Source organism: Cibotium barometz, chromosome 8 (assembly GCF_041138505.1).
Source record: "Cibotium barometz isolate CiBa-2024 chromosome 8, ASM4113850v1, whole genome shotgun sequence".
Classification (NCBI taxonomy): Eukaryota; Viridiplantae; Streptophyta; class Polypodiopsida; order Cyatheales; family Cibotiaceae; genus Cibotium; species Cibotium barometz.
The window spans coordinates 29,094,077-29,114,842 of record NC_141053.1 but is presented as its reverse complement, the minus strand read 5'-3'; the positions used below and the strand labels follow the sequence as shown (position 1 = coordinate 29,114,842).

Here is a 20,766-nt window from a genome sequence, read left to right as displayed (position 1 = left end):
TTGTATGAAGTGTTTTCTGGGAATATAAATTGTTGGGTGTTTGCTTTGTCTATGGTGTCCCAGTTTTGTGCTGTCTTTCTGGTGTGGGTGGTGTGGTGAATTGTGAGAAGTGTTCCAGCCGGTGGCTGGTGGTGCCTCCGTTGTGTTAGTATTTTACAAGTTTGGGAGGTGAAGGGCTATAGAGGCGTGGTCTTTTTTTCTTGTTTTCACCTCACACCGGCGGATGAGAAATCCAGTGAAGGAACAAGGCGAGGCTGGCCCCTAATGAATCTGATGGCTTGGCTGTCCTGCTCCGTCTCATAGCCCATAGCAGGCCCAGACGAAGTCGACCAAGGAGCGGCACCCCACGTATACATACCCTCTGGAGAGAGGGGGGCCAGAATGCGCAGCATCCGCAGCCAAATCTGCTACGCGTGAGGGCAGTCCCATAGGCAATGTCTGTGTCTCTCCATAGGGTGGCCGCATCGGACGCAGGCCGCTGGAAGACCGCTGTAGACAAGCCAGTGCCAACTGCAGAGCCCCTGTGGGCGACGAGCCACCACTGGAAAGTCGAGATCCTGCGTGCCTGTCGACTAGCCCAGAGCCTGGTCCAAAAATCCTCCAAGAACTCTTGTGAGAGTCCCTGTAGCCTCCAGTGCCCCGATGCAGCTGGAGAGACCATCCTCCTCGCCGTCAAAATATGTCGCCCCAACCGAACAGTATACTGGAAAAAGGTGATCTCTGTGGCCTCAAGGGATGCATAAGGATCATGCCACTCGTACTCGCCAGGGTCCCACTCGAGCCGGGCCAAGGGGCGCGCTGCATATGCCCATATGCCCCAATCAGAGTCCACATCTGCAGGGTCTAGGTCAATACGCCACTTCCGAGAAGCCGCGGCCACTACCCGTATCCTCAAAAGATGCACTCTGCAACCAAAGGCGACTCCACCTCCACTCTCTGAAGTCTGCCCTCATCCTGGATCTCATAGTAGAGACATCTGCCATCCTCAGTGCAAGCTCTGACAGCAATCAGGATCTCCAACTGTGTAAAGGCTCCCATCCACCGTGGGGCCACGGGCTCGAGAGGCGTGAACCACTCCTCTGTGAGTGCCTCCTGAATGTCATCCCTCATAATCAACTCCCTTCTGAAGTGACTCAGCCGCTCCACTTGGATCTCCTCTGGGAGATTGCAGAAGGCCTGCCAGTCTCCAAAACTACGTGCTGGGCCTGCCGCCAATGGTCCCCAGGCTAGATGAGGCCGAGAACCTTGCATATGACCCTGCTCTGTGCGAACCGCTGGGCTCTAGATGAGCGGTTGTCTGGCCCGCTCCTCATCACAAGAAGGAGGTCTCTGAGAGAGCCGCGGTCTCAGCAACTCCCAAGCTCTCAGGATGCTCAAGGAAAATCTGTCCTCCCATCCTCTACTGAGACCTGTCCTCCTCATCTCTATGAAGATCCATCGTATCTCTGGTGCCCAAGTGCCCCTTGCTGGGGGAGCCCGAGCCTGTAGCTGCTGCAAAAGAAGCTCTTTCCAAGGCTCAGCGCCTGGAAGCAGCCCCAAAAATATAAGCTTCCCCAATAAGGCTCTACTCTGATCAACTGGATCTGTAATGCCCAAGCCTCCCTGGGCCAACGGAAGTATAATAACTGCCCAAGCAACCTTTGCCCGGGCTGCCTGACCATCCCGCCCAGACCAAAGAAAGTTCCTGATCAGCCTCTGTACCTGGCTGATACAAGAGCTCGAGAAGATCCAGCAAGACATAATGTACCACATGGTCGCTAAAAGCACCTGATTTGCCACCACCACCCTCCCAGCCAAGGATAGCCGAGCTGTACTCCAATACAAAAGCTTCTTCCGAATGCTCAGAAGAAGCGGGGCAATCTATTGCTCAGGTGACAAATCTAGTCCAATCTGGCATCCCAAATATCGCACTGCTGTGCCAGGAGGAATCCATCTAAAACCCGGGTCTGGGCTCCATGCCGGAGTGGGAGCGCTACTGATCCAAAAGGCCACTGTCTTGCGCCACTTGATCAAAGCTCCCAAAGCTGCACTAAAAACCTCGAGCGACTGCTCTGCCCGCTGAAGATTGGCCTCCTGGCCATGCAAAAATAAACCCGTGTCATTAGCAAACACAGCATCGAGCAGGTCCTCCCCTCGGACTGGGAGCTGGAGTCCTCTCAAACCAACCTCCTCTGCCGTCAGATACATGCTCATAGCCTCAGCAAAGAAGAGAAAAAGAAACGGGGCGAGAGGACACCCGTTGAGACGGATTGATCTGGTCAACTCGAAACTCGACCCTCGTCCTCCTGCAATCAGCACCTGGCTACGAGCTGTGGAATATAGAGCCGCCACCCCTCGAATCCAACCTGGCTCAAAGCCCAGGCGAAGCATAGTGCCCTCTAAGCAACCCCAATCGACTCTATCGTATGCCTTCTTAAAATCGGAAGCATCACGACCAAGTCCTCACCAAGAAATCTAGCTCGGGTCGTCGCCTTCCAGAAGGTGAAAGTGTTGTCAAGGATACTATGCTCCTTGACGAATCCTGTTTGGGTAGCATGAATCAACTCCCCCAGGAAGGGCTGGATCCTCAAACTCAAGGCCTTTGCTAAGACCTTGTAGACAGTATTGAGGACCGTAATAGGTCTCCAATGTCGAATATCATCTGATACTCCCTCCCCCTTGAGGATAAGAAAGATCAAGCCCTCTGAAAAGCTCTGTGGCATCACCCCAGTATCCAAAACATACTGAAAGCCCCTGCGGTCGGAGGCCTGGCCCCAATCCGTCCTCCCCTGGGCAACTATGGTGCGGAAGGACCCTCAAGGCCTCAGCAAGCTCAACCTCTGAGAGAGGCTCACCCAGAATTGTATGCATACGATCTGTGACCCTCCTCTGCACATGGGCCCACACAGTCTGGTCTGCAAGCATCATGAGCCTCAGTGGTGGCTGGCTCCGCTGAAAGCAGGTCTCTATAGAACCCACTAGCAATGGCTCTGATCTCCTCGGGCTCAGTAGCTACCGATCTGTCCGGCCTCCCAAGCTGGCGGACTCTTGCTCGAGCATGGCGGGGTCCACTAATCTCAAAGAACTCCCCAGTCACTCTATCACCAAGCTACGTCCACTGAGAGGCATGGCGGCGATAGTAAAACTCATGTCTATGCTGACCTGCCTTTCTAACCTCCTGGCGTGCTTGGCTCAGCTGGGACGCCACCCACTCACATGTAGGCTGCTGCTCCTGAAGGTACTGAAGCGAAGCAGGGCTACGTCTCAGCCGACGCTCCCGCTCGCGAGCCTCTCCCAGCCGTGTCAAGGCTGCAGCGTGCAAAAAAGAGCTGAGCTCGATGAGTCCCTGGGCACACTGGCCTGCTGCATCCTGGTCAGAGCTCTGACTATCATGCCATATCCTCTCAATGTCCTAAGCGAGACTAGGATCTGTAAGTACCCTCTCTGGGATCCTCAACTGCAAGCTGGTCTCCCGTGTCCTCTCCTCAAGTGTCAAAATAACTGGCGCATGGTCTGAAAAAGAGGTGCCAGCGAGAATGCCAACGGAGCCACCTCACTCCCCTAACCTGTCGCCCACATAAAAGTGATCAATCCGTGATAGATTAGTCCCTCCTTGCCGGCGATCCGACCGAGAGAAACTAAGACTGTCTTGAGAGCGGGAGAAGGCCTCATGCTGCCATGCATCAGTGATCCTCAGTGTCATGCAAAATCGCTCCCAAGCTGCAAGCTCCGTACCGTGCACTGTAACATGACTGCCTCCCACCCTATCGGCCGGGTCCTCAAGCATGTTGAAGTCTCCCCCAATACACCAATGTGCGGCCTCTTACAATGCATCCGTAACCTGGGTCCAGAACTCTGCTCTGGGACTAGCATGTTTGGGCGCATAGACATTGAGCACGCCAAAGAGCTCATCATGCGTCCTCAGAATGACATACTGTGCTCTACCAGGCACACAATGATCCGGCGATCCAGAATGGCCTGCCGCCATACATCCTCAATGACCATACATACTCCTCCCTGTCCACCCAAGGAGCCGAACCTTGCAGACCAAAAGGTGTCCCATCTACCAGGCATCACCGAACCATATCTCCGGATCCTGCTCCTACATCATCAAAATATCAATACTGCCCCCAACCAGGCATCTCTGAAGCTCCTGCCTCAAGCAACCACGATAACGTATATAATGTGCGCCGCCAAGGCCCTGTACATTCCATGAGATGATCCTCATGGATGACCTGCTGAGGTGGATGCCGTCTCAGCCGTACGGCGGGCCTTCGCAAGCGGCTTGGATGGAGAATAGTCCCCATCCAAGCGACTACGAATTTGCCCACCCGGTGTGCTGCAAGAATCTCGGATCAGGCGCTAGTGGCTGTGTCCCATGGCGACTGCCTCCCGCTCAGACAGAGCAACCTCGTGTATGCATACATATCCAGGTCGCGTGCTAAGTCTGCCACTATGCGAACGACCAAATGTCGAATCCCTGAGGCATCCACACTCTCGGGATCAAAGAAAAAATGAGCCAACTCCCATGGTCGGCCTGTCACATCTGTCACCTCCAGATCGCTCACATGGTGAGAAAACTCAACTGCCTGAGTCTTCAAAGTGCTAAGAGCGAGCTCCAAAGTCCACTCCCGGTCACGTGGGCCACAGAGAGGGAATGAGAAGGCCACCGCTGAATCAAGTGCCTCCTCGCCACGGGCCGGAGGTATCACTACTTGAACTTTGATGGGCGCTGGCTCATGGGGGCCCTCTGCTCCAAAAAGCCGTGTGAAGGAGTAATCAAAAGCCTCCGAGCGTTGTCTAGTGTCGAGACTACTCAGCCGACTGCGGATAGAGGATATCCGTGAAGCCCGAATCGGCATGGTAAGTCTCCTTTGCGGTGCTCGAGCAAGATCGGTGCTCAGAGCCCTTCAGACTGCAGGTGAACGCCAGGGGACTGCCAGGGCCTCCCAAGGAGCTGAGGCGAGTGAGGGGGGAGGGGGGGGGGGGGGAGAAGGGGGTGGAGAAGGAGCCGCTGCCGAAACCGGAGCGGGGACGGGAGGAGGCGAAGGTGGAAGCGAGGCGGGAGGGGGGGTGGGGGCGAAGGAGGGGGAGCTGGCATCTCTTGGTCCTCAGTCGGCGTTGGGGTCTCCTCCTGGAGGGGAGCAAAGCTGTTTCTCACGGGAACCTAGTGATGCTGAGACTGTGGCTGCTGCTGCATCGGTCTCTGGGCGTGCTGCTGTGGTTGTCTCCCTCGATGGCGCCCCTGTCTAGGCTGCCACTCCGAGGTCTCTGTGGGCTGAGCAGGTGTCCCGGAGGCTGCCTGCCGAGCCGGATCTGTGGGCGGGCCATCAGGGGCCTGCTGCTGCGGTGAAGGTCGGGGTCTCCTGCGAGGGCAGGCCTTGGCCAGGTGGCCGACCTGTCTGCAAATAAAGCACTGGTTCGGGAGCCCCGAGAACTCCACTCTCTGATCAATCCATCCCCCCCTATCCTAGGTAGCTGAATGACCTTCGGAAGGGAGGAGATGTCAGGAACCAAAACTCTGACCGAAGGTAGCCCAGCCGCTCTAGCCACCACTGAAGCTGCTGTGGGGCCAGTCTCGAGCACCGAGCCCACCAGTGCTCCTAGCCTCGAAAGGAGCGGAAGGTACTCGCGGCGGAGTCGAGGGAAGCAAACTGTAACATGGAAAAGACGCTCTCCTTGCTCGGCCGCTGCTGGGTCAATGCCATGCTGCCAAGGTCTGAAGAATGCCCGAGCGCCCCTGATGTCAAGGGGACTCATGGCTAGGACCTGGGCCACGCTCTGGGCTGTCTCGAACTCGATCTGGTAGTGTCCACGGCCCCATAGCTGAACGTCCAGGATCTTGCCCGCATCTGCAAGAAGGCGGGCCTGGAGAAGATCCCGGATCTCCCCTCTGCTGGGGCGAGTGCCGACTATACGGCAGATGGTGGAATGTGCCTGGAGGCATTCTACCACTGCGGCGAGGCTCGCTTCCTCCTTTGGCGAAAGAGAAAGCCTGATGGGGGTATATCCTCAGGGGGGTGGGCGAGGGGGCTGCGGAAGAGTCCCTCGAGGTGGGGCGGGAGGAGCCTCCATCAGAGGCTGAAGCTATGGCGAAGGCGGAGCGAATGCGGAGAGACCTGTAAGAACCGAGCTGCACACAAAGGGCGGAGGGGGAAGGCGGAAGGTTAAAAAAAAAACCCAGAAAGAAGGGGAGGGGGGGGGGGGGGGGGCGGAAGCAGCGCGAAAGGAGGGGTGGGGAAAAAGAGAGGGCTGGCGGAGGGGGGGACGGGGCGCTGAAGAGGGGAGGGGGGCGCAAAGGCGAGAAGATGGGGGCGGGCGCTTCAGCGCAAGAGAGCCAGGCGGAGGGGGGGCGCATAAGCGAGGGCAGGCCGGGGGGGGGGGGGGGGGAGAAAGGGCGCGCGGGTGGGAAGGGGGAAGGGCGTGCAGGCAACGCGAGCAGGAGAGGGGGGAGGGGAGTGCGGGAGCTTCAGCGAGCGGGTCTGTGTGGCTTTTCCCGGCTCATCTCAAATGTTGCCTTTCCTTCTCGCCGTATAATTGCATAGAGGACTCTAGTGCTAGTCGTGGGAGGCGATCTCTGTCAAGCATGTATGCATGCTCAATATAAGTGATCGTCTGAAAAAGGGCATCTATAACCAGTGGGGCCACCCCAAACTCTGCATGTAGAATGTCATGTGGTACAAATGGCTTACTCTTGATCATGCGTGACAACATCATCACTTGTAGGCTCTCTATGCGATCCTTCCCTAGGCCTGGTCCCCAAAGGGCTGCACCATACATAGCCGCTGGTTGTACTAGAGTATCAAAGAGCCAACACTTAGTGCGGGGTTCTTGGAAATGTGCCTGGAAACACTGTCTCTCCATAGGGGCTAGGGAGGCATGGCCCCTTGCAAGTTGATCAGTGGCAGCTGTCTCACTAGGGTGATACAACACTGTCCATGGAAACTCATCATGGAGAGAGCGAGAAGTAAACTCAATACACCGGTAGAGAAAATGATTGTAGGTACAAATGAAGCTTTGATTGATGTGTGTAACCTTCAAAGTACAATGCCTTTTTATAGGCTTTAGAGACTTATTTGTGGACTTGTGTGATACATTTGGATGCATCACACAAGTGCATCAGGGCGTCCCTGTCAGCTCGGACATAACATGCCATTAAATCCAAGCAATGTCCAGACATCCAAAACGATTTCACACAGCTAAAATAAATTCACACACGCAACCACATGAAATCATTTGGCCCCAAGAGAATTAAGTCCCATCTACTAATTGTACTTGAATACATATCCTGCCATGTCGTGCGGCGCGTGAGGATCCATCTGAACTCATGTCAATTGAACACCTGGCTTGTCATCGACATATGTCAAATGACATTTCACCCACTGCCATGATCATACACAGGATTTAATTCAATCATTAAAGGTAAACCAACACGGAGCCATACTTGTTAGTCAAACTGTGGCACGCCATACCACTGAAGCTCACTATCGAAGTGCATGCCTTGATCCTAAGGGAGCTCTCCTTGTCAGGGATATAACAGATGAGCCAATAACATATTTATATAGGGTTGGGCTACAGTACAAGCATACATATTAATAAATAGGTCCCTTCACACTAGCCGAGTGACCGATAAGCCACTTATAACCTTTGATGTCCCCATCTATAGAAATAAGTATAACCTTAAATATAATTGCCAGCTACATTATGACCGTTAGGGTATTACCAGTTCTGCTAAATCTACAATCTTACAGCTCCCATTAGTATTACACGTGCAATCTTGGCTGGAGCTGATGCATCTGACAAGGGATTAGCAAACAAGATTGCTGGTGGGTATCAGTCATGCATGGTTTACGGGCCATTTAGATATTGTTTCGCAGCACTTTCATTTTGAAAGTTTTCATCTCAAAAAACTGCTAGTTCCAAAGCATACTCAGAATATGCATATTTGGAACATGATTTTCTTATAATGCAAGTGGTTTGCAGTAAATCATGTGTTTGTAACGCTTGCAGGTCAAATCCATGGTAAGGGAGATTGAGGAACTGATGGCATTTATCGAGGGAAAAAGATCTGAAAGAAAAGGGGAGCCGAAACCTCTATTCACCAAGTTCTTGCTGGAAGATATAGAATGTGAAACTCAGAGTTTGTCTCGTCAATGTCAAGATTTTCGGGTACATGAAAGTAATAAAGTTAGTAGGAATGTTTAGTTAAGATACCGTTCTTTGTGCTCAATTTCAACTTGTGTCAGATGAGTACCTTACTCTGATATACTCATTCTGAGGTGTCTTCTTGCAGGAAAAACTCATGGAGCAAAGACGAAGCATCAGCGATCTCCGAGATGAAAGCATGCAAGGTCACCACAAAAATGAACTTAATTTGAAAGTATAAACTATACTTAGTAAGATACAGCATTTTCAGAAGTCATCACACTGTTAAATATATCTTGAGCATAGAGCCTAAGGCCAGGTCCAAATTAAGGTTTGGTGTAATGTGAAGGGAAGATTTTTCCTTGTTGTGTGAGCGCCATATTAAGGAGGGGCGGAGGGAATCTCCATTCCCCTCGCTCCCCTCGTCACTAAGCATTTCTCCTCCTGCCCGCCATCCCCTTCTTTGATGGGCACTCCTCCTGCCTGCCTTCACCTCCTGACCGCCATCCCCTTCTTTGCTGCACATCCCTCCTCCTGCCTGCCTTCACCTCACCCGGCCCATCACCATCATCCTGCCCCCATCCAGCCCTTTCTTCACCGCCTTGCTCCTGCCCTTCTGCCCACCATTGCTACTGTCACTGCTATCTCTTGCCCTCCCCTCCACCTCCCTTCTCTTCGCTTCCCTTCATCCGCCGTGCTCGAGTAATGAATATTCATTAACAGGTTTCAAGTCGGCCTTTCGTTCTGATTAGCATGATGGCTAATCAACCCCCTCCGGTCGAGTGAACCATCCATTTTTCGCAAGACGAGCTTGATTTCCTCTTTGCCCAAATTGAGATGGCAGGCACCCTCGGACCCCCGTACTTGCCCCTTCACCCACACTCCCTGTGGAGCACCCTAACCCCTATGCAGCTCTTGCCTCACAGGATGTTGATCCTTTTTTGGAGAATGAGGCCTTGCAGAAACATGATCTGGATCCCTCACGAAAGGATGCTGCATTACAGTTACAGGATGATTGCACCCTTGAGGATGATGTTGCACATTCGTATTGTCATGGTACCTCTCCAGTTTTGAGGACTAGCCCTGGCTTTTCCCTGGAGTGGGAGAGAGAGGTAGGTCGTTCCTACTTTGAGTCTTTATGAGGATTGTCTCTTGGAATATTCAGGGTCTTGGGGGTTTTTTCCACGTCGACGGAAACAAATTGTAAAAACCCAGCTTCATTCTGCAGTCTCACAGGTGGACCTATGGATATATTGCTCTTGCAAGAGCATAAACTGGATGCTAGTCAGTGTGGGAGATCAGGCAAGCTTCTCTCGGGGCACACCTTTTGGTCACCGGCTGTTGGCACCAAGGGTGGTGTTTGTATCTCTGTTTCAGCTTTGATCTTGCCTTGCATCATTGGACATGGTGTCATTTTGCCTGCGAGAGCACAGTGGATCCTTCTTATGCAGGGTACTACACGCATTGGTATTCTCAATCTCTATGCTCCTAACCATAGAGGTGAGAGGATTGCCTTTTGGAAATCTCTCACTACATTGATGCCTCTTGCCGACCATTGGATTATTAGTGGGGATTTTAACATGGTTGAGATGCCAACGGATAAAAGAGGTGGACATGAGGGCTTGGTGCATCCTCTTGAAAGAGCGTCTTGGGAGAGGTTTATACTCTCCATTCACGGTAGAGATTGTTGGCATGAGGATGACATTTTGAGGAGTCTATCCACTCTTCTTTATTCATGGTCTAACAGGAGAAGAGATGTAGGATGTATCTATGCACGGTTAGACAGATTTTATGTGGATGATTGGGTGCTTGACAGAGGTGGACATACTTTGATTGCTACAGGCACCTCCAAATCGGATCATTGCCCAATGGTTTTATGTATTAGAGATCTGAATTGCCATGGATCAGCACCCCATGTACGCATCCCTGATCATTTGTTTTCAGATGCAGAACTATCGCGTCGTATGCTTGATATTTGGAGATGTCATGACTTCGTACAGGCCTCTCAAAGCCTGGCCTCTGCTCTGTGTGATATTAGTGACTTTTATCACACATGTGCTCTGTCTAAGAGGCAAGAGGCCTTGGACTTAGAAAGGGCTATTAGATGTAGATTGGTTGCCTTGCAGAAAGAGCACAAGAAACATCCTCATGCTCAATGGGTTGCAGATTCTTTATGTACTATTAGAGCAGAACTTCATCACTCTCTTGAGCAACGCGCGGAGTATCGTTTGGACACAGATGGGCGGCAGATGTAACAAACATTTCTTTGCTTCTCACGGCCCATCTCATGCCAGAGATAGTGTCAGGCAGTTGTTGGATTCACATGGCACTCTTCACTCAGATCCTCTCATGGTTAGACAGATTGCCACCGATTTCTATTGCCAGCTTCTTAGTGCTGAGCCGCATTCTGATCTGAGACACAGGGCACAGAGGAAGGTTTGGAATGCATTGCCACATTTGATCACCGAGGAGATGTGTGCCGCTCTGGATGTCCCTTTTTCTATGCAGGAGTTCAGTCATGCTCTTTATGCCTTACCTCATCGTGAGTGTCCAGGGGAGGATGGCCTCTCCCCTATTTTTTCACTACTTTTTGGGATGAGATTGGGGCTGAGATAACATCGGCTTTGCAGGAGATGTGGGACACAGGTTCTATGCCTTCTTCTCTCACTAAGGGGCTTATTTATCTTATTCCTAAGAGCGGGGATAAGACATTGATTGGCCAGTGGAGACCTATCACCTTACTTGGGACTGCCTACTATAAGATTCTTGCTAAGGCAGTGAGCATCAGATTGCAGCCAATTTTGCAGGATGTTATTCATGATACCCAGAATGGATTCTTACACGGCAGGAGCATCTTTGATATCATTTTCTCGTTTTGGGAGGCGGTCGAATGGGCTAAAGCGAGCAATCAGCCCTTAGCCATTCTACTCTTGGATTTTGAGAAGGCCTATGATAGAGTGGATTGGGACTTTCTTGAGGGTACTCTTAGTCATATGGGCTTCTCTCAGAGATGGATCAAGGGAGTTTCATGCATGTATCGTGATGCCCACTGTAGAGTTCTTGCTTATGGTGATAGAAGAGAGCGGTTTCGGATTTCTCGCTCAGTACGACAGGGCTGCCCATTAGCCCCTTTATTATATATCATAGTTGCAGAGGCCATGAGCATCTTTCTCCGCTCCACTGCTGGTATTTCAGGATTGAGGTTGCCTCTTCGTAGTCATGGGTTGACTTTGAGTTAGCTGATGACACAGCCCTGTTTGTGGAGGCTTCACATATATGCTTATGTTCCTTCCGGGTAGCACTAGAGGAGTTCTGTTTGGCAGTAGGGGCACTCATTAATTGGCACAAATCTGTTGGTTTTTGGGTTAGTGATTCACCGAGAGTTGATTGGGGTGCAGAGCTTGGTTTTACTTGGATCAGCAGAGGATGTACTGCTAGATATTTGGGATGCCAAGTTGGGATTGATATTTCTCCTGCACAACAGTTTGCTTCAGTACTTATGAGTATCCAGAAGAAGCTCCTCCATTGGAGCTCTAGGAGATTAGATTTAGTCTCCAGAGCTTTGGTGGCTAATTAGGTTTTGCTTGCCTCAGTTTGGTTTATTGCCTCTTGTTGGTGCTTCTCTCGTGCGTGCATTGGCCAATTGCGGAGATTGATCCGAAATTTTCTCTAGTCGGGCTTGGATGGTATCTCAGACACTCGTGCTAGGGTAGCTTGGCTCACAATTATTCAGCCCAAAAGAGAGGGGGGCTTGAATATTATCGATCCGGATGTTCAACGCAGGGCGTCAGAGGTTTCCTACCAGGTACTGAGCCTTGGAGGGATTTTTTCTTGTCTCAGATTTCCAGATGTACACCCAGGGTCAGGAGAGACTGGATGCCCAACACACGTTTTTTGTTCACAGAGGCTGATATTAGGGCACCATCTTCCCCTCCTATTGCAGCCATTGTCAGAGCATGGAGAAGCATGAGATATTTTTTGCGAGACAAAGGCTTCCTAGGTCTTTGGACGAGGCTGACCGACAACCTATCATGTGGAACGAGTTCATTAGGGATGAGGCTGGTCGGCCACTTGGTGCATCTCGTTATATGCAATGGTCAGGATGGGAGAGATGCGCTTACACAGTTCTTGCCTGGAAGACCTTTAAGAGTCTTCCGGAGGATCGGAGAGTTGCATCCACTCAGCATCTTAGGGGCTCTCGCATTCGTATTGATCAGATTGATGTAGCTATTCCGCATGAGTGGCTTTCTGGGACCTTTCACGGAGACTATCATCCGAGTTGGCTAGGAGTTTTTTCGAGGATAGGCATACCTCTGCAGGTCATTGCTCTGCCAGGCCAGGAGGATACAGATTTCCTTATGTATTCTATCATGCCTGGTGGGAGATTGAGGAGATGTAGTATGGAGGAGATCATACCAAACACTAGGCTTAGTCCAGTGAGGATTGTTGGTCGCTCGGGGAAGCACTGGTTCATTGACCCTTCTCCTCAGATAGTGACTCATGGCTCTTGGTGTTTGTGGCTATATGGTGGCAGTCCTATCAGATATCTTCAGTGGGATCCAAGAGAGTGGGGAGTGGATTGATGCCTTCGATCCTTTGAAAAGCCTTCCTTTTTTCAGTTTCACTGTTCGGAATGCCAGGCTTCTCCTCACTCGACAGATGCATAGGATCCCTACTCTCAGGCCTCATTGGGAGAGCTGTGATATTTCTCCAGTGATACATTGCAGATATTGGCATAGACTTTGGCACTCATACAAAAGGAGCCAAATCTCTCATTTCTTTTGGTTATTCTTACATGGTGGTCTCCCCACCAATCAGTGGAGATCAGTTTTCGGTGTAGCATCTTCTTGTCCTAGATGTGCGGCAGATTCTGAGTCCGTACAACATTGTCTATGGGGGTGCAGCATTGCACAGCAGATTTGGGGTCTTGTAGCCCAACTTATGGGCAAATTGATTGGCCGAGCCATGCATGTGACTTGGGGGCAATTGCTTGGCTCTCCCAGTCCGTCGGTCCGCAAGTTTTTTATGAGGGTAGTGGTACAGATTCTGTTTTTTTCATTCGTAGAGGTATTGCCAAGCATGGTCTATTGCAGGATGTTCCTCCCTCTGATTATGCACCCCCTAGACAGAGGATTGACACCAGTTGGGAGATTATTGCCAGTATTGCAGCATGGCAGATCTGGAGAGCTAGATGCACGGAGGCTATTGAGGGTGTCCAGATTTTTGGGCAGGGGCCCTCTCGTTCTGCGCAGGCGAAGCGTGTGATATTTATGCGGGAATAGAACCATGGCATCTTCTTTTCCTCTAGTACCACAGGTCTTACATGGCATCATGATGCTCCTCAGTGGTTGAAATCACCTTACATATTGGGGTGATTCTATTCTCTTCCAGCTTATAGCTGTGATTGTTGTATGTTTTTCTCATACTTAATAGAAGTCTCTTTCTGAAAAAAAAAAAAAAGAAAGACTCCAAGACGACCCTCATTGGAAAAGTCTTTGGCTCTCATCCCTCCCGTATCTAGGCCCGCGATTGGGTACTAGTGGCATTGTGTTCCGACTCTGCACTCCACTGTAAAGCTGTGAGGCTACTTGGGAGAGGATTCTTCCAAGTAGACTTTGATGCAGAGGAGGCAGCCTCAGAAGTGCTCAAGGGTAGTCCCTTCCCTTTGGGCCAAGGAAAATTTTCTTCATACCATACACACTAGCTACTTCGACCTTGTCGAAGAAGACCGGAACCGTTACCCTATTACACTCAGATTTATAGGTCTTCCACATGCTTATTGGCCATTGGGGCAGGTTTCCCACACGCAATAGGAAGCACCTTGTTAGGGATCAGCTACACCCTGTCATTACAAGTGGACCGATGGATGTGTTGCTTCTGTAGGAGCACAAGTTGGATATGTTCTTGTGTGGTAATACTGGCAAGATCCTCTGTGGACACTTTTTGGTCTGGTGCACAAGGGACCAAAGGTGGGGTATGCATTTCAGTGCCAGCATCACTTTTGCGTCGTGTTATTGGCCATGGTGTTATCCTACCAGCTAGGGTACAGTGGATTATAGTCAGGCAGGAGGGACTGAAGCTGGGTATCCCCTTGGAGAGCCTCCTCAGAAGCGGGGATTGTTGGAGAGAGGATGTTTTCCAGAGGGGCCATAATTCCTTATCTTACTCATGGCATTTCCAGAGGGGCCCTAATTCCTTATCTTACTCATGGCATTACCGTAGAAGCGGGGATGGATGCAGCTTTGCACGGTTAGACACATACTATGTGGATGATTGGGGCGTGGATAAAGGAGGCTCTATTGCCATCTTGCCAGGTCCTACCAAATCAGATCATTGCCTGGTTGTCTTGTACATCAGGGAACTTGGGAGCCAGAAGGGTGTACCGCGTGCCCGCATCCCAGACCCTTTGATAGAGACTCTCTCTATCAGGATGCAGAGACCTCCCTGGAGGTTAGAGAGATTTGGAGGCTTTGTGATCATCCTGACCCTTGGGAGAGGCTTGATTTGGGCTTGGAGAGGACTAGCCAGCGATATCATTCTGTTGCCTTGGCCAAGAAAGAAAGGCTCTAGACAAGGAGTGAAGTATGAGATGCAGGTTATCTTGCAACAGATTACGAGGTGCATTCCGATTAGGGGAGGTGATTGGAATTACAACCCACATTTTATCTTGTCGGATGCGGAGCACCGACCACCTTCGTGGCCCTTGGTAAGATCTCTTGTGCGAGATATTATCCACACGCTCGTGGCCACTTGGGCCATGATTCAAGGATCGTCGAGGGCCCTAGAGAGAAAACTTGGCTCATTTTATGAGAGAATGGGATCATGGCATTTTTTTCGCTCAATCTCATATGGGGCCTTGTTGGTAGCACAAGGCATCCGATTGGTTGAGATTTCCCCCTTGCTTGGTCTGAAATCTCCCTTTTTGCAAAATTTTTTCATACTTAATAGAAGTCTCTTTTCTGGAAAAAAAAAAGTTATGGCCATTGCATCCTCAACGGGGATCTTGTGTGGTTGCCTTTCTATCATGGCTGCTTACTCAATCATTGTCACAATACCCTTGAAGCTAGGGCTTGTCTGCTGGATGGCTATATGCAACCCAAGAGTGCAATTTATGGTTGACATATTGGAGTATATACTTTCCTGCCAAGTGCCCACCAACGCACACCTGACACCATGAAGGATAAATAATCTACTGAAGAGAACAAGAAAAATGGACAAAGAATGCAACCTATGCTAATTACTGACAGTGCAGGTGGGATTTCGGTTGGGTTTAGGAATGTCTTCTAATAATGTGTCATCGCTTACCTGCACACACATGCTTGTGCACAATATTAATGCATAGCATTCTCTCACCCAACCCTCTCCTCTCTCCCCCCCCCCCCCCCCCAAAAAAAAAAAGAGTCTCTCCACCTCCAAAGTGCCTTGTATTTTTTGTGTGTAAACAGATTTCCTTGGAGCAGTGAGTGTAAGAAAAGCACACAGCAATAAGCTTTTGAGCAAAGCCATGACATTGTCTTTAAATTGCTTGCCACTGGCTAGAACTTTTCTTGCATCAGGTTTTTTTGTATTGTTGTCATCTGATCTTATGGTTTTAACCCATGCATTTGTTTCTACAACAGTGGATGCTTGGAGGGTGTATGTGCAAAGTCTTCTTGAACAGGCATCGGACATTCGTTACCAAGAACTTTGGAACAAACAAAAGCTGCATCCAGAGATGGATGCCAAGCGGAAGCGTATTTTCCAAGTAGACCAGGTATGCACTATCCAAGTATTCACACTACTGCTTGGTCAAGTAGAACTTTGCTTGAATTCCTGATGTTTGAGAGTTCAGAGACATTAAGGAGTAATACTTTTTTTGTTTGTCAAACTGCAGTCATTGAAGCAGCAAATCGCAGAGCTGGAAGAGCATTTACATAATCTCGAACTTTCTCAGTGGCAAAGGAAGCACAACCAGTTTGAACATCAAGCCTTGTCAGCTTTGCGGAGTTCCGAGTACGTTTGTATTTTAATTTCTGAGGAACCCTTTTTCTTGGGGGGGGGGGGGGGGGGGGGGTAACTCTGAACTCATATCTCTTGACACTCATTTAATGAGGCGTCTGAAGTGTTTATCATGAAGAAGCCTTTTGAAGCATATCTCCAAACAAGCCTGTACAGAACATATCCTTATGCCTATACAATGTTCTTGAATGCTACTCCGAAAAGTATCCTTACACTTCACAAGTGCTTTTGTTTGCTACTCTAAAACATTAGAAAACAAGAAAGGTAGAGAGGGTACTCTCTATTGCCACTTGTCCCATCCAAAATGAGGGCTTTGTTTTTTACACATTTTTACATGGCAAGCAACTTCTGGAAGTCAGCTTACAAATTCTCGGCAGGTCCTGAAAGACAACATATTATAGTTATACATTCTTTCGATGTTCATGTAATAATATCTTGTTCTGGGAAAGCAATTAAAGCTTGGTACCTGGTAATACATGAACTGCCACGTGTCATCAACTGTCAAATAAGTGGCACCAGAATTTCAATCAAATCAATTATGATTGAATTAAGTGGCACTATAAATAAGTGGTAATACATGAACCAGCACGTCATTGAACTGTCAAATAAGTGGCACTATAATTTCAGTCGATCGATTGTGTGTGTGTGTGTGTGTGTGAGAGAGAGAGAGAGATAGAGCTCGCCTGCGACCTTGCTCGACTGCTCGCCTGCGACCCTGTTTCGCCTGTGAACCTGCGACCGTGTTCGCCTGCAACTCCGTTTGCCTGCGAAGCTGCGACTTTACTCGCCTATGAGCCTGCGACTCTATTCGTTTGCGAACCTGCGACTGTCCTCGCCTGCGACTCTGCTCGACTCTGCTCGCCTGCAACTTACCTGTTTGTGAGCCTGCAATTTCGTCTTTCCCTCCTCCTACTCTGTGTGTGTGTGTGTGTGTGTGTGTGTGTGTGTGTGTGTGTGTGTGTCGCTGAGATTCTCTTGCCTCATGCCCCTGTTGCCCGATTCAGCCTTCCTCTGCCCTGATTTTTCCTCAACTTTGTAGTGACCTTTCGCAGTCTTTTCTGCTATTCCTGCACCTTTTCTGCCGTTCTGTTCTATTCCACTATCCTTCGTAACCTCACAGCCTCCTTCTGTCAATATCGGCCTTTTCCTTTTCACAGCCCTTCTGACCTTTCCCTTTCTGTGGTTCTATCAATGGCTTCAGCTTTAGATGTTTGTACATATGCCCGAAAAGAAAGATCTGAAGATGCTAAAAGCCGCCTATTAGAGCCGGCTTTACAAGATGATGCATTTACGTTGGAAGCTCAGTATGTGTTTGATACCCTTAAGGATGACTTTCAGCAGTCACGACAGGAATGGGGCAAACCGATTCCAGAGGTCACCTACAAATTGAAGTTGCCGTCCCTGGTGAACCCCCTCAGAAAGTTGTTTCAAACTGCGGTTATAATATTCTTTCCAGGAAAAATCCCTGCGGCTAGCGATGTCGCGCAGTGGATTAAGTCCATCCTTGGAGGATGCTTTGTAGAGGGAGTGTATTTCGCTTCCAGAGGCTTTTATGAGGTGCATTTATCAGATGCTTCATGCAAGCAGAGGCTTCTTGAGTTCTCTCCCCTGTTTTATGGGAGGCAAATGGTACATGCTATGCCCTGGTCCCCAAACAAGGACTATCAAAGTCTTATACGACATCACTGCCCTGTATGGGTTGAGGTTGCTAACTTTCCGGACTATATGCGTGAAGAATTGCCTTGCCTTGCTGCTTCCTTGGGACAGGTCATTTGTCCTCCACGCCCCATGGGAAACCGTAACAGGTTCTGCATTCTCTGGGACACTGACATACCTACCCCACCTCCTATTGCGGTGGAAGTTGAGGGAGTGCAATTGGGCAAAAAGTATTTTGAATTGAAGTGGGGTGTGCTTGCAGGTGCTTGTTTTGCCTGTCACAAGTTTGGGCAGCTAGCCTCTGAATGCCCAATAGTTTTGCATTAGCCCCCCGCAAATGCCTTGCCACCCTAGACACGGGAAAAGAATGAGAATTTGCAAGTCAAGACAGCAAATACAAATGAAGCAAAGAATGCAAAATCAGTCAATCAGGTGCATGCACTTGCAGGAAAAGGAAAAGACAAAGGGAAAGAGAAGATGAAGGAAACTATGGGGATTGATGAAGAAGGTTTTAAACAACCCAAGAAGGTGGTTGTATTGAAGCAACGCCCCCTTCAATCTCGTCAATGGGATGCTTCTTTGCCCTCCCCAGGACAAACTTCTACCTCAGCCTCTGCTCCTGTCCTTCAAAATTGGGTGGGCGTACTAAAGAAGGGCATCCCCATATGTGATTCAGAAGAAGGGGAAAATGCTATGTCTTTCATGGGTAATGAAGGCATGCAGCCTATGCAGGCAAAGGCCTAGCCTCTCTGATGTCTGGTTCTTATCCTCAAACTCTACTGTACATACCTTTTCATGCTACAAACACTTAAGTGCTTTACATACAATGTACAGAGCCTCTGCAATGTCTCAAAGTGGAGGCTTTTATGGATTTATGTACATAAAATGCTGCCAGATATTGTTTGTTTGCACGAGCATAATCAACACTCCATGGCTGGACATCATGGTTTTTTGCATGGCTATGATATATATTATGCTGGTACTGCTACCTATTCAGGTGTATGCATATTGGTTAGACATGAGTTGGAGCCTCAGTTGGCCTTCAATGACAGTAGTGGCAGATGGATAGTCATACAATGCACTGTCAATGGTGATATTTTTGAGTTTGCATCGGTCTATGCCTCCCAGACCTCTGCCATAAGAGCTTCTTTGTGGGATTCTTTATGCAGATATCCATGGAGATCCAATGCATTCATTTGTGGGGATTTTAATAATTCCCCTCTGCCTAGAGATAATACCACTTCACGATCTCATATGCTATCATTGGAAAGGCAGAAATGGGATGACATGCTTCTTTCTGTGCAGGCTGAAGATTTATGGGTACTTCTCCAAGGGTCAGTCCTTGGATATACTTTTCATCATAATGCACTTACTACGTATTAGGCAAGACTTGACAGATGGTATTTGTTTTATCCACAACAATTTGCAGATTTTAGCCCTCATCTCCTTATAGATTTCTCATTGGGCTTGTCAGATCATGCTTCATTGTGGATGAATTTGTAGCTTGGCATGCCTCAGGATGATTTGCCATTTCTCTCCAGTAGATTATTGCATGTTAATCGGGCTTATTTCCAACATCACAACTTTCAGCAAATGATCAGATTTGCCATTCATCCTTTGACAGTTCATGCCCAGGAGGACATGAATTACGCTTGGGACAGCTTCGTCTCTCGTATGCAGAATGTCATTAGGGAGTATGGCAAATGGTATATGACAGAATGGTGGAATGAGGTTAAATGGGCAAAAAGGACAGCACAACAGTTGACTGAATTTTCTCAGTCAAGGCCACTTTCTGATTCAGAAAACGATTCCCTTTCACATGCACAATTTAAACTTACTGTTAATGATCAAAGGAAATTGCACAAATGGCAGATTAGGGCAAGAATGAAGCCCCTCATGGATAAGGGCTGCTCTTCAAAATCCTTTTTCAAGGGCTTGCATGCTACTCGAAATAAAAATTCATGTCTAAGGGTTAGGAAACTAGATGGCTCTTGGACTCGCTCTTTCTCTGATCTCCAAGACGAATGCCAAAATTATTTCCAGAAATTGTTTTCTGCCCCTGTTTCCTTATCAAATCAAGTGACTGATGCCAGGACTGAATTTCTTCAATATGTTTCTGGAATAGTTGAAATGGATGATGCTCTTACCTTGGAGAGGCCTTTTACTGACACGGAACTTGATAATGCATTGTTCCACCTTAGCAAATACAAATCTTCTCGCTGGGATGGCCTTAGGGTGGAATTTTATATTTCTTTTTGGGATGATTTGAAAGAGGTCCTTTTGCGAATGATCAATGTGGCCTGGCAAGAAAATCAGTTGCCGCACTCTTGGAAGCATGGCATAGTCAAGCTTGTCCCCAAAAAACACTTGTGTGATCATATATCAGATTGGAGGCCTATTACTTTGATGCCTGTACTTTACAAACTTATTGCCAAAATGATTGTACATAGGCTTCACAAGATACTGCATGTAGGACTTCATCCTCATCAGTATGGGTTTGTGCCGCGAAGACAAATCCATGACAATATATCGAATGCCTTTACTGCAATTGAATATGCTAAGTATTCGCATCAAGATGTGCTTATATTGCAGGTGGATATTGCTAAGGCATTTGACAATGTTCAATGGGATTTCATCTCTCAGATCATGACAAAGTTGGACTTTGTCATGATCATGACAAAGTTGGCATTTGACAATGTTCAATGGGATTTCATCTCTCAGATCATGACAAAGTTGGCATTTGACAATGTTCAATGGGATTTCATCTCTCAGATCATGACAAAGTTGGACTTTGGTCCCAAGATGGCAAATGCTGTTTATTGGCTTTATTCTGGCTCTACTGCTTAGTGCATTCTTGGGAGCCATCTGTCTCGGTCATGGATATTGGGCCGATCAGTTAGACAGGGTTGCCCTCTTAGTGCTCTCTTCTATGCCATTGCGACCCATCCTCTTTTGATGTATCTTGATCATCTTACAAACACAGGACAC

At 48.9% G+C, this 20,766-nt stretch overlaps 1 protein-coding gene across 2 annotated transcripts in view; it reads left to right on the top strand.

The window, feature by feature from the left end:
- Window positions 1-20,766, top strand: part of LNO1 (Nuclear pore complex protein) — a 153,593-nt gene that overhangs the window by 99,686 nt on the left and 33,141 nt on the right. For both annotated transcript variants that reach the window (XM_086801566.1, XM_086801565.1), the window contains exons 11-14: window positions 7,990-8,148; window positions 8,273-8,330; window positions 15,744-15,877; window positions 15,998-16,116. In XM_086801566.1, the coding sequence (XP_086657692.1) occupies window positions 7,990-8,148; window positions 8,273-8,330; window positions 15,744-15,877; window positions 15,998-16,116 (470 nt within the window). The remainder of the gene's footprint in view (window positions 1-7,989; window positions 8,149-8,272; window positions 8,331-15,743; window positions 15,878-15,997; window positions 16,117-20,766) is intronic.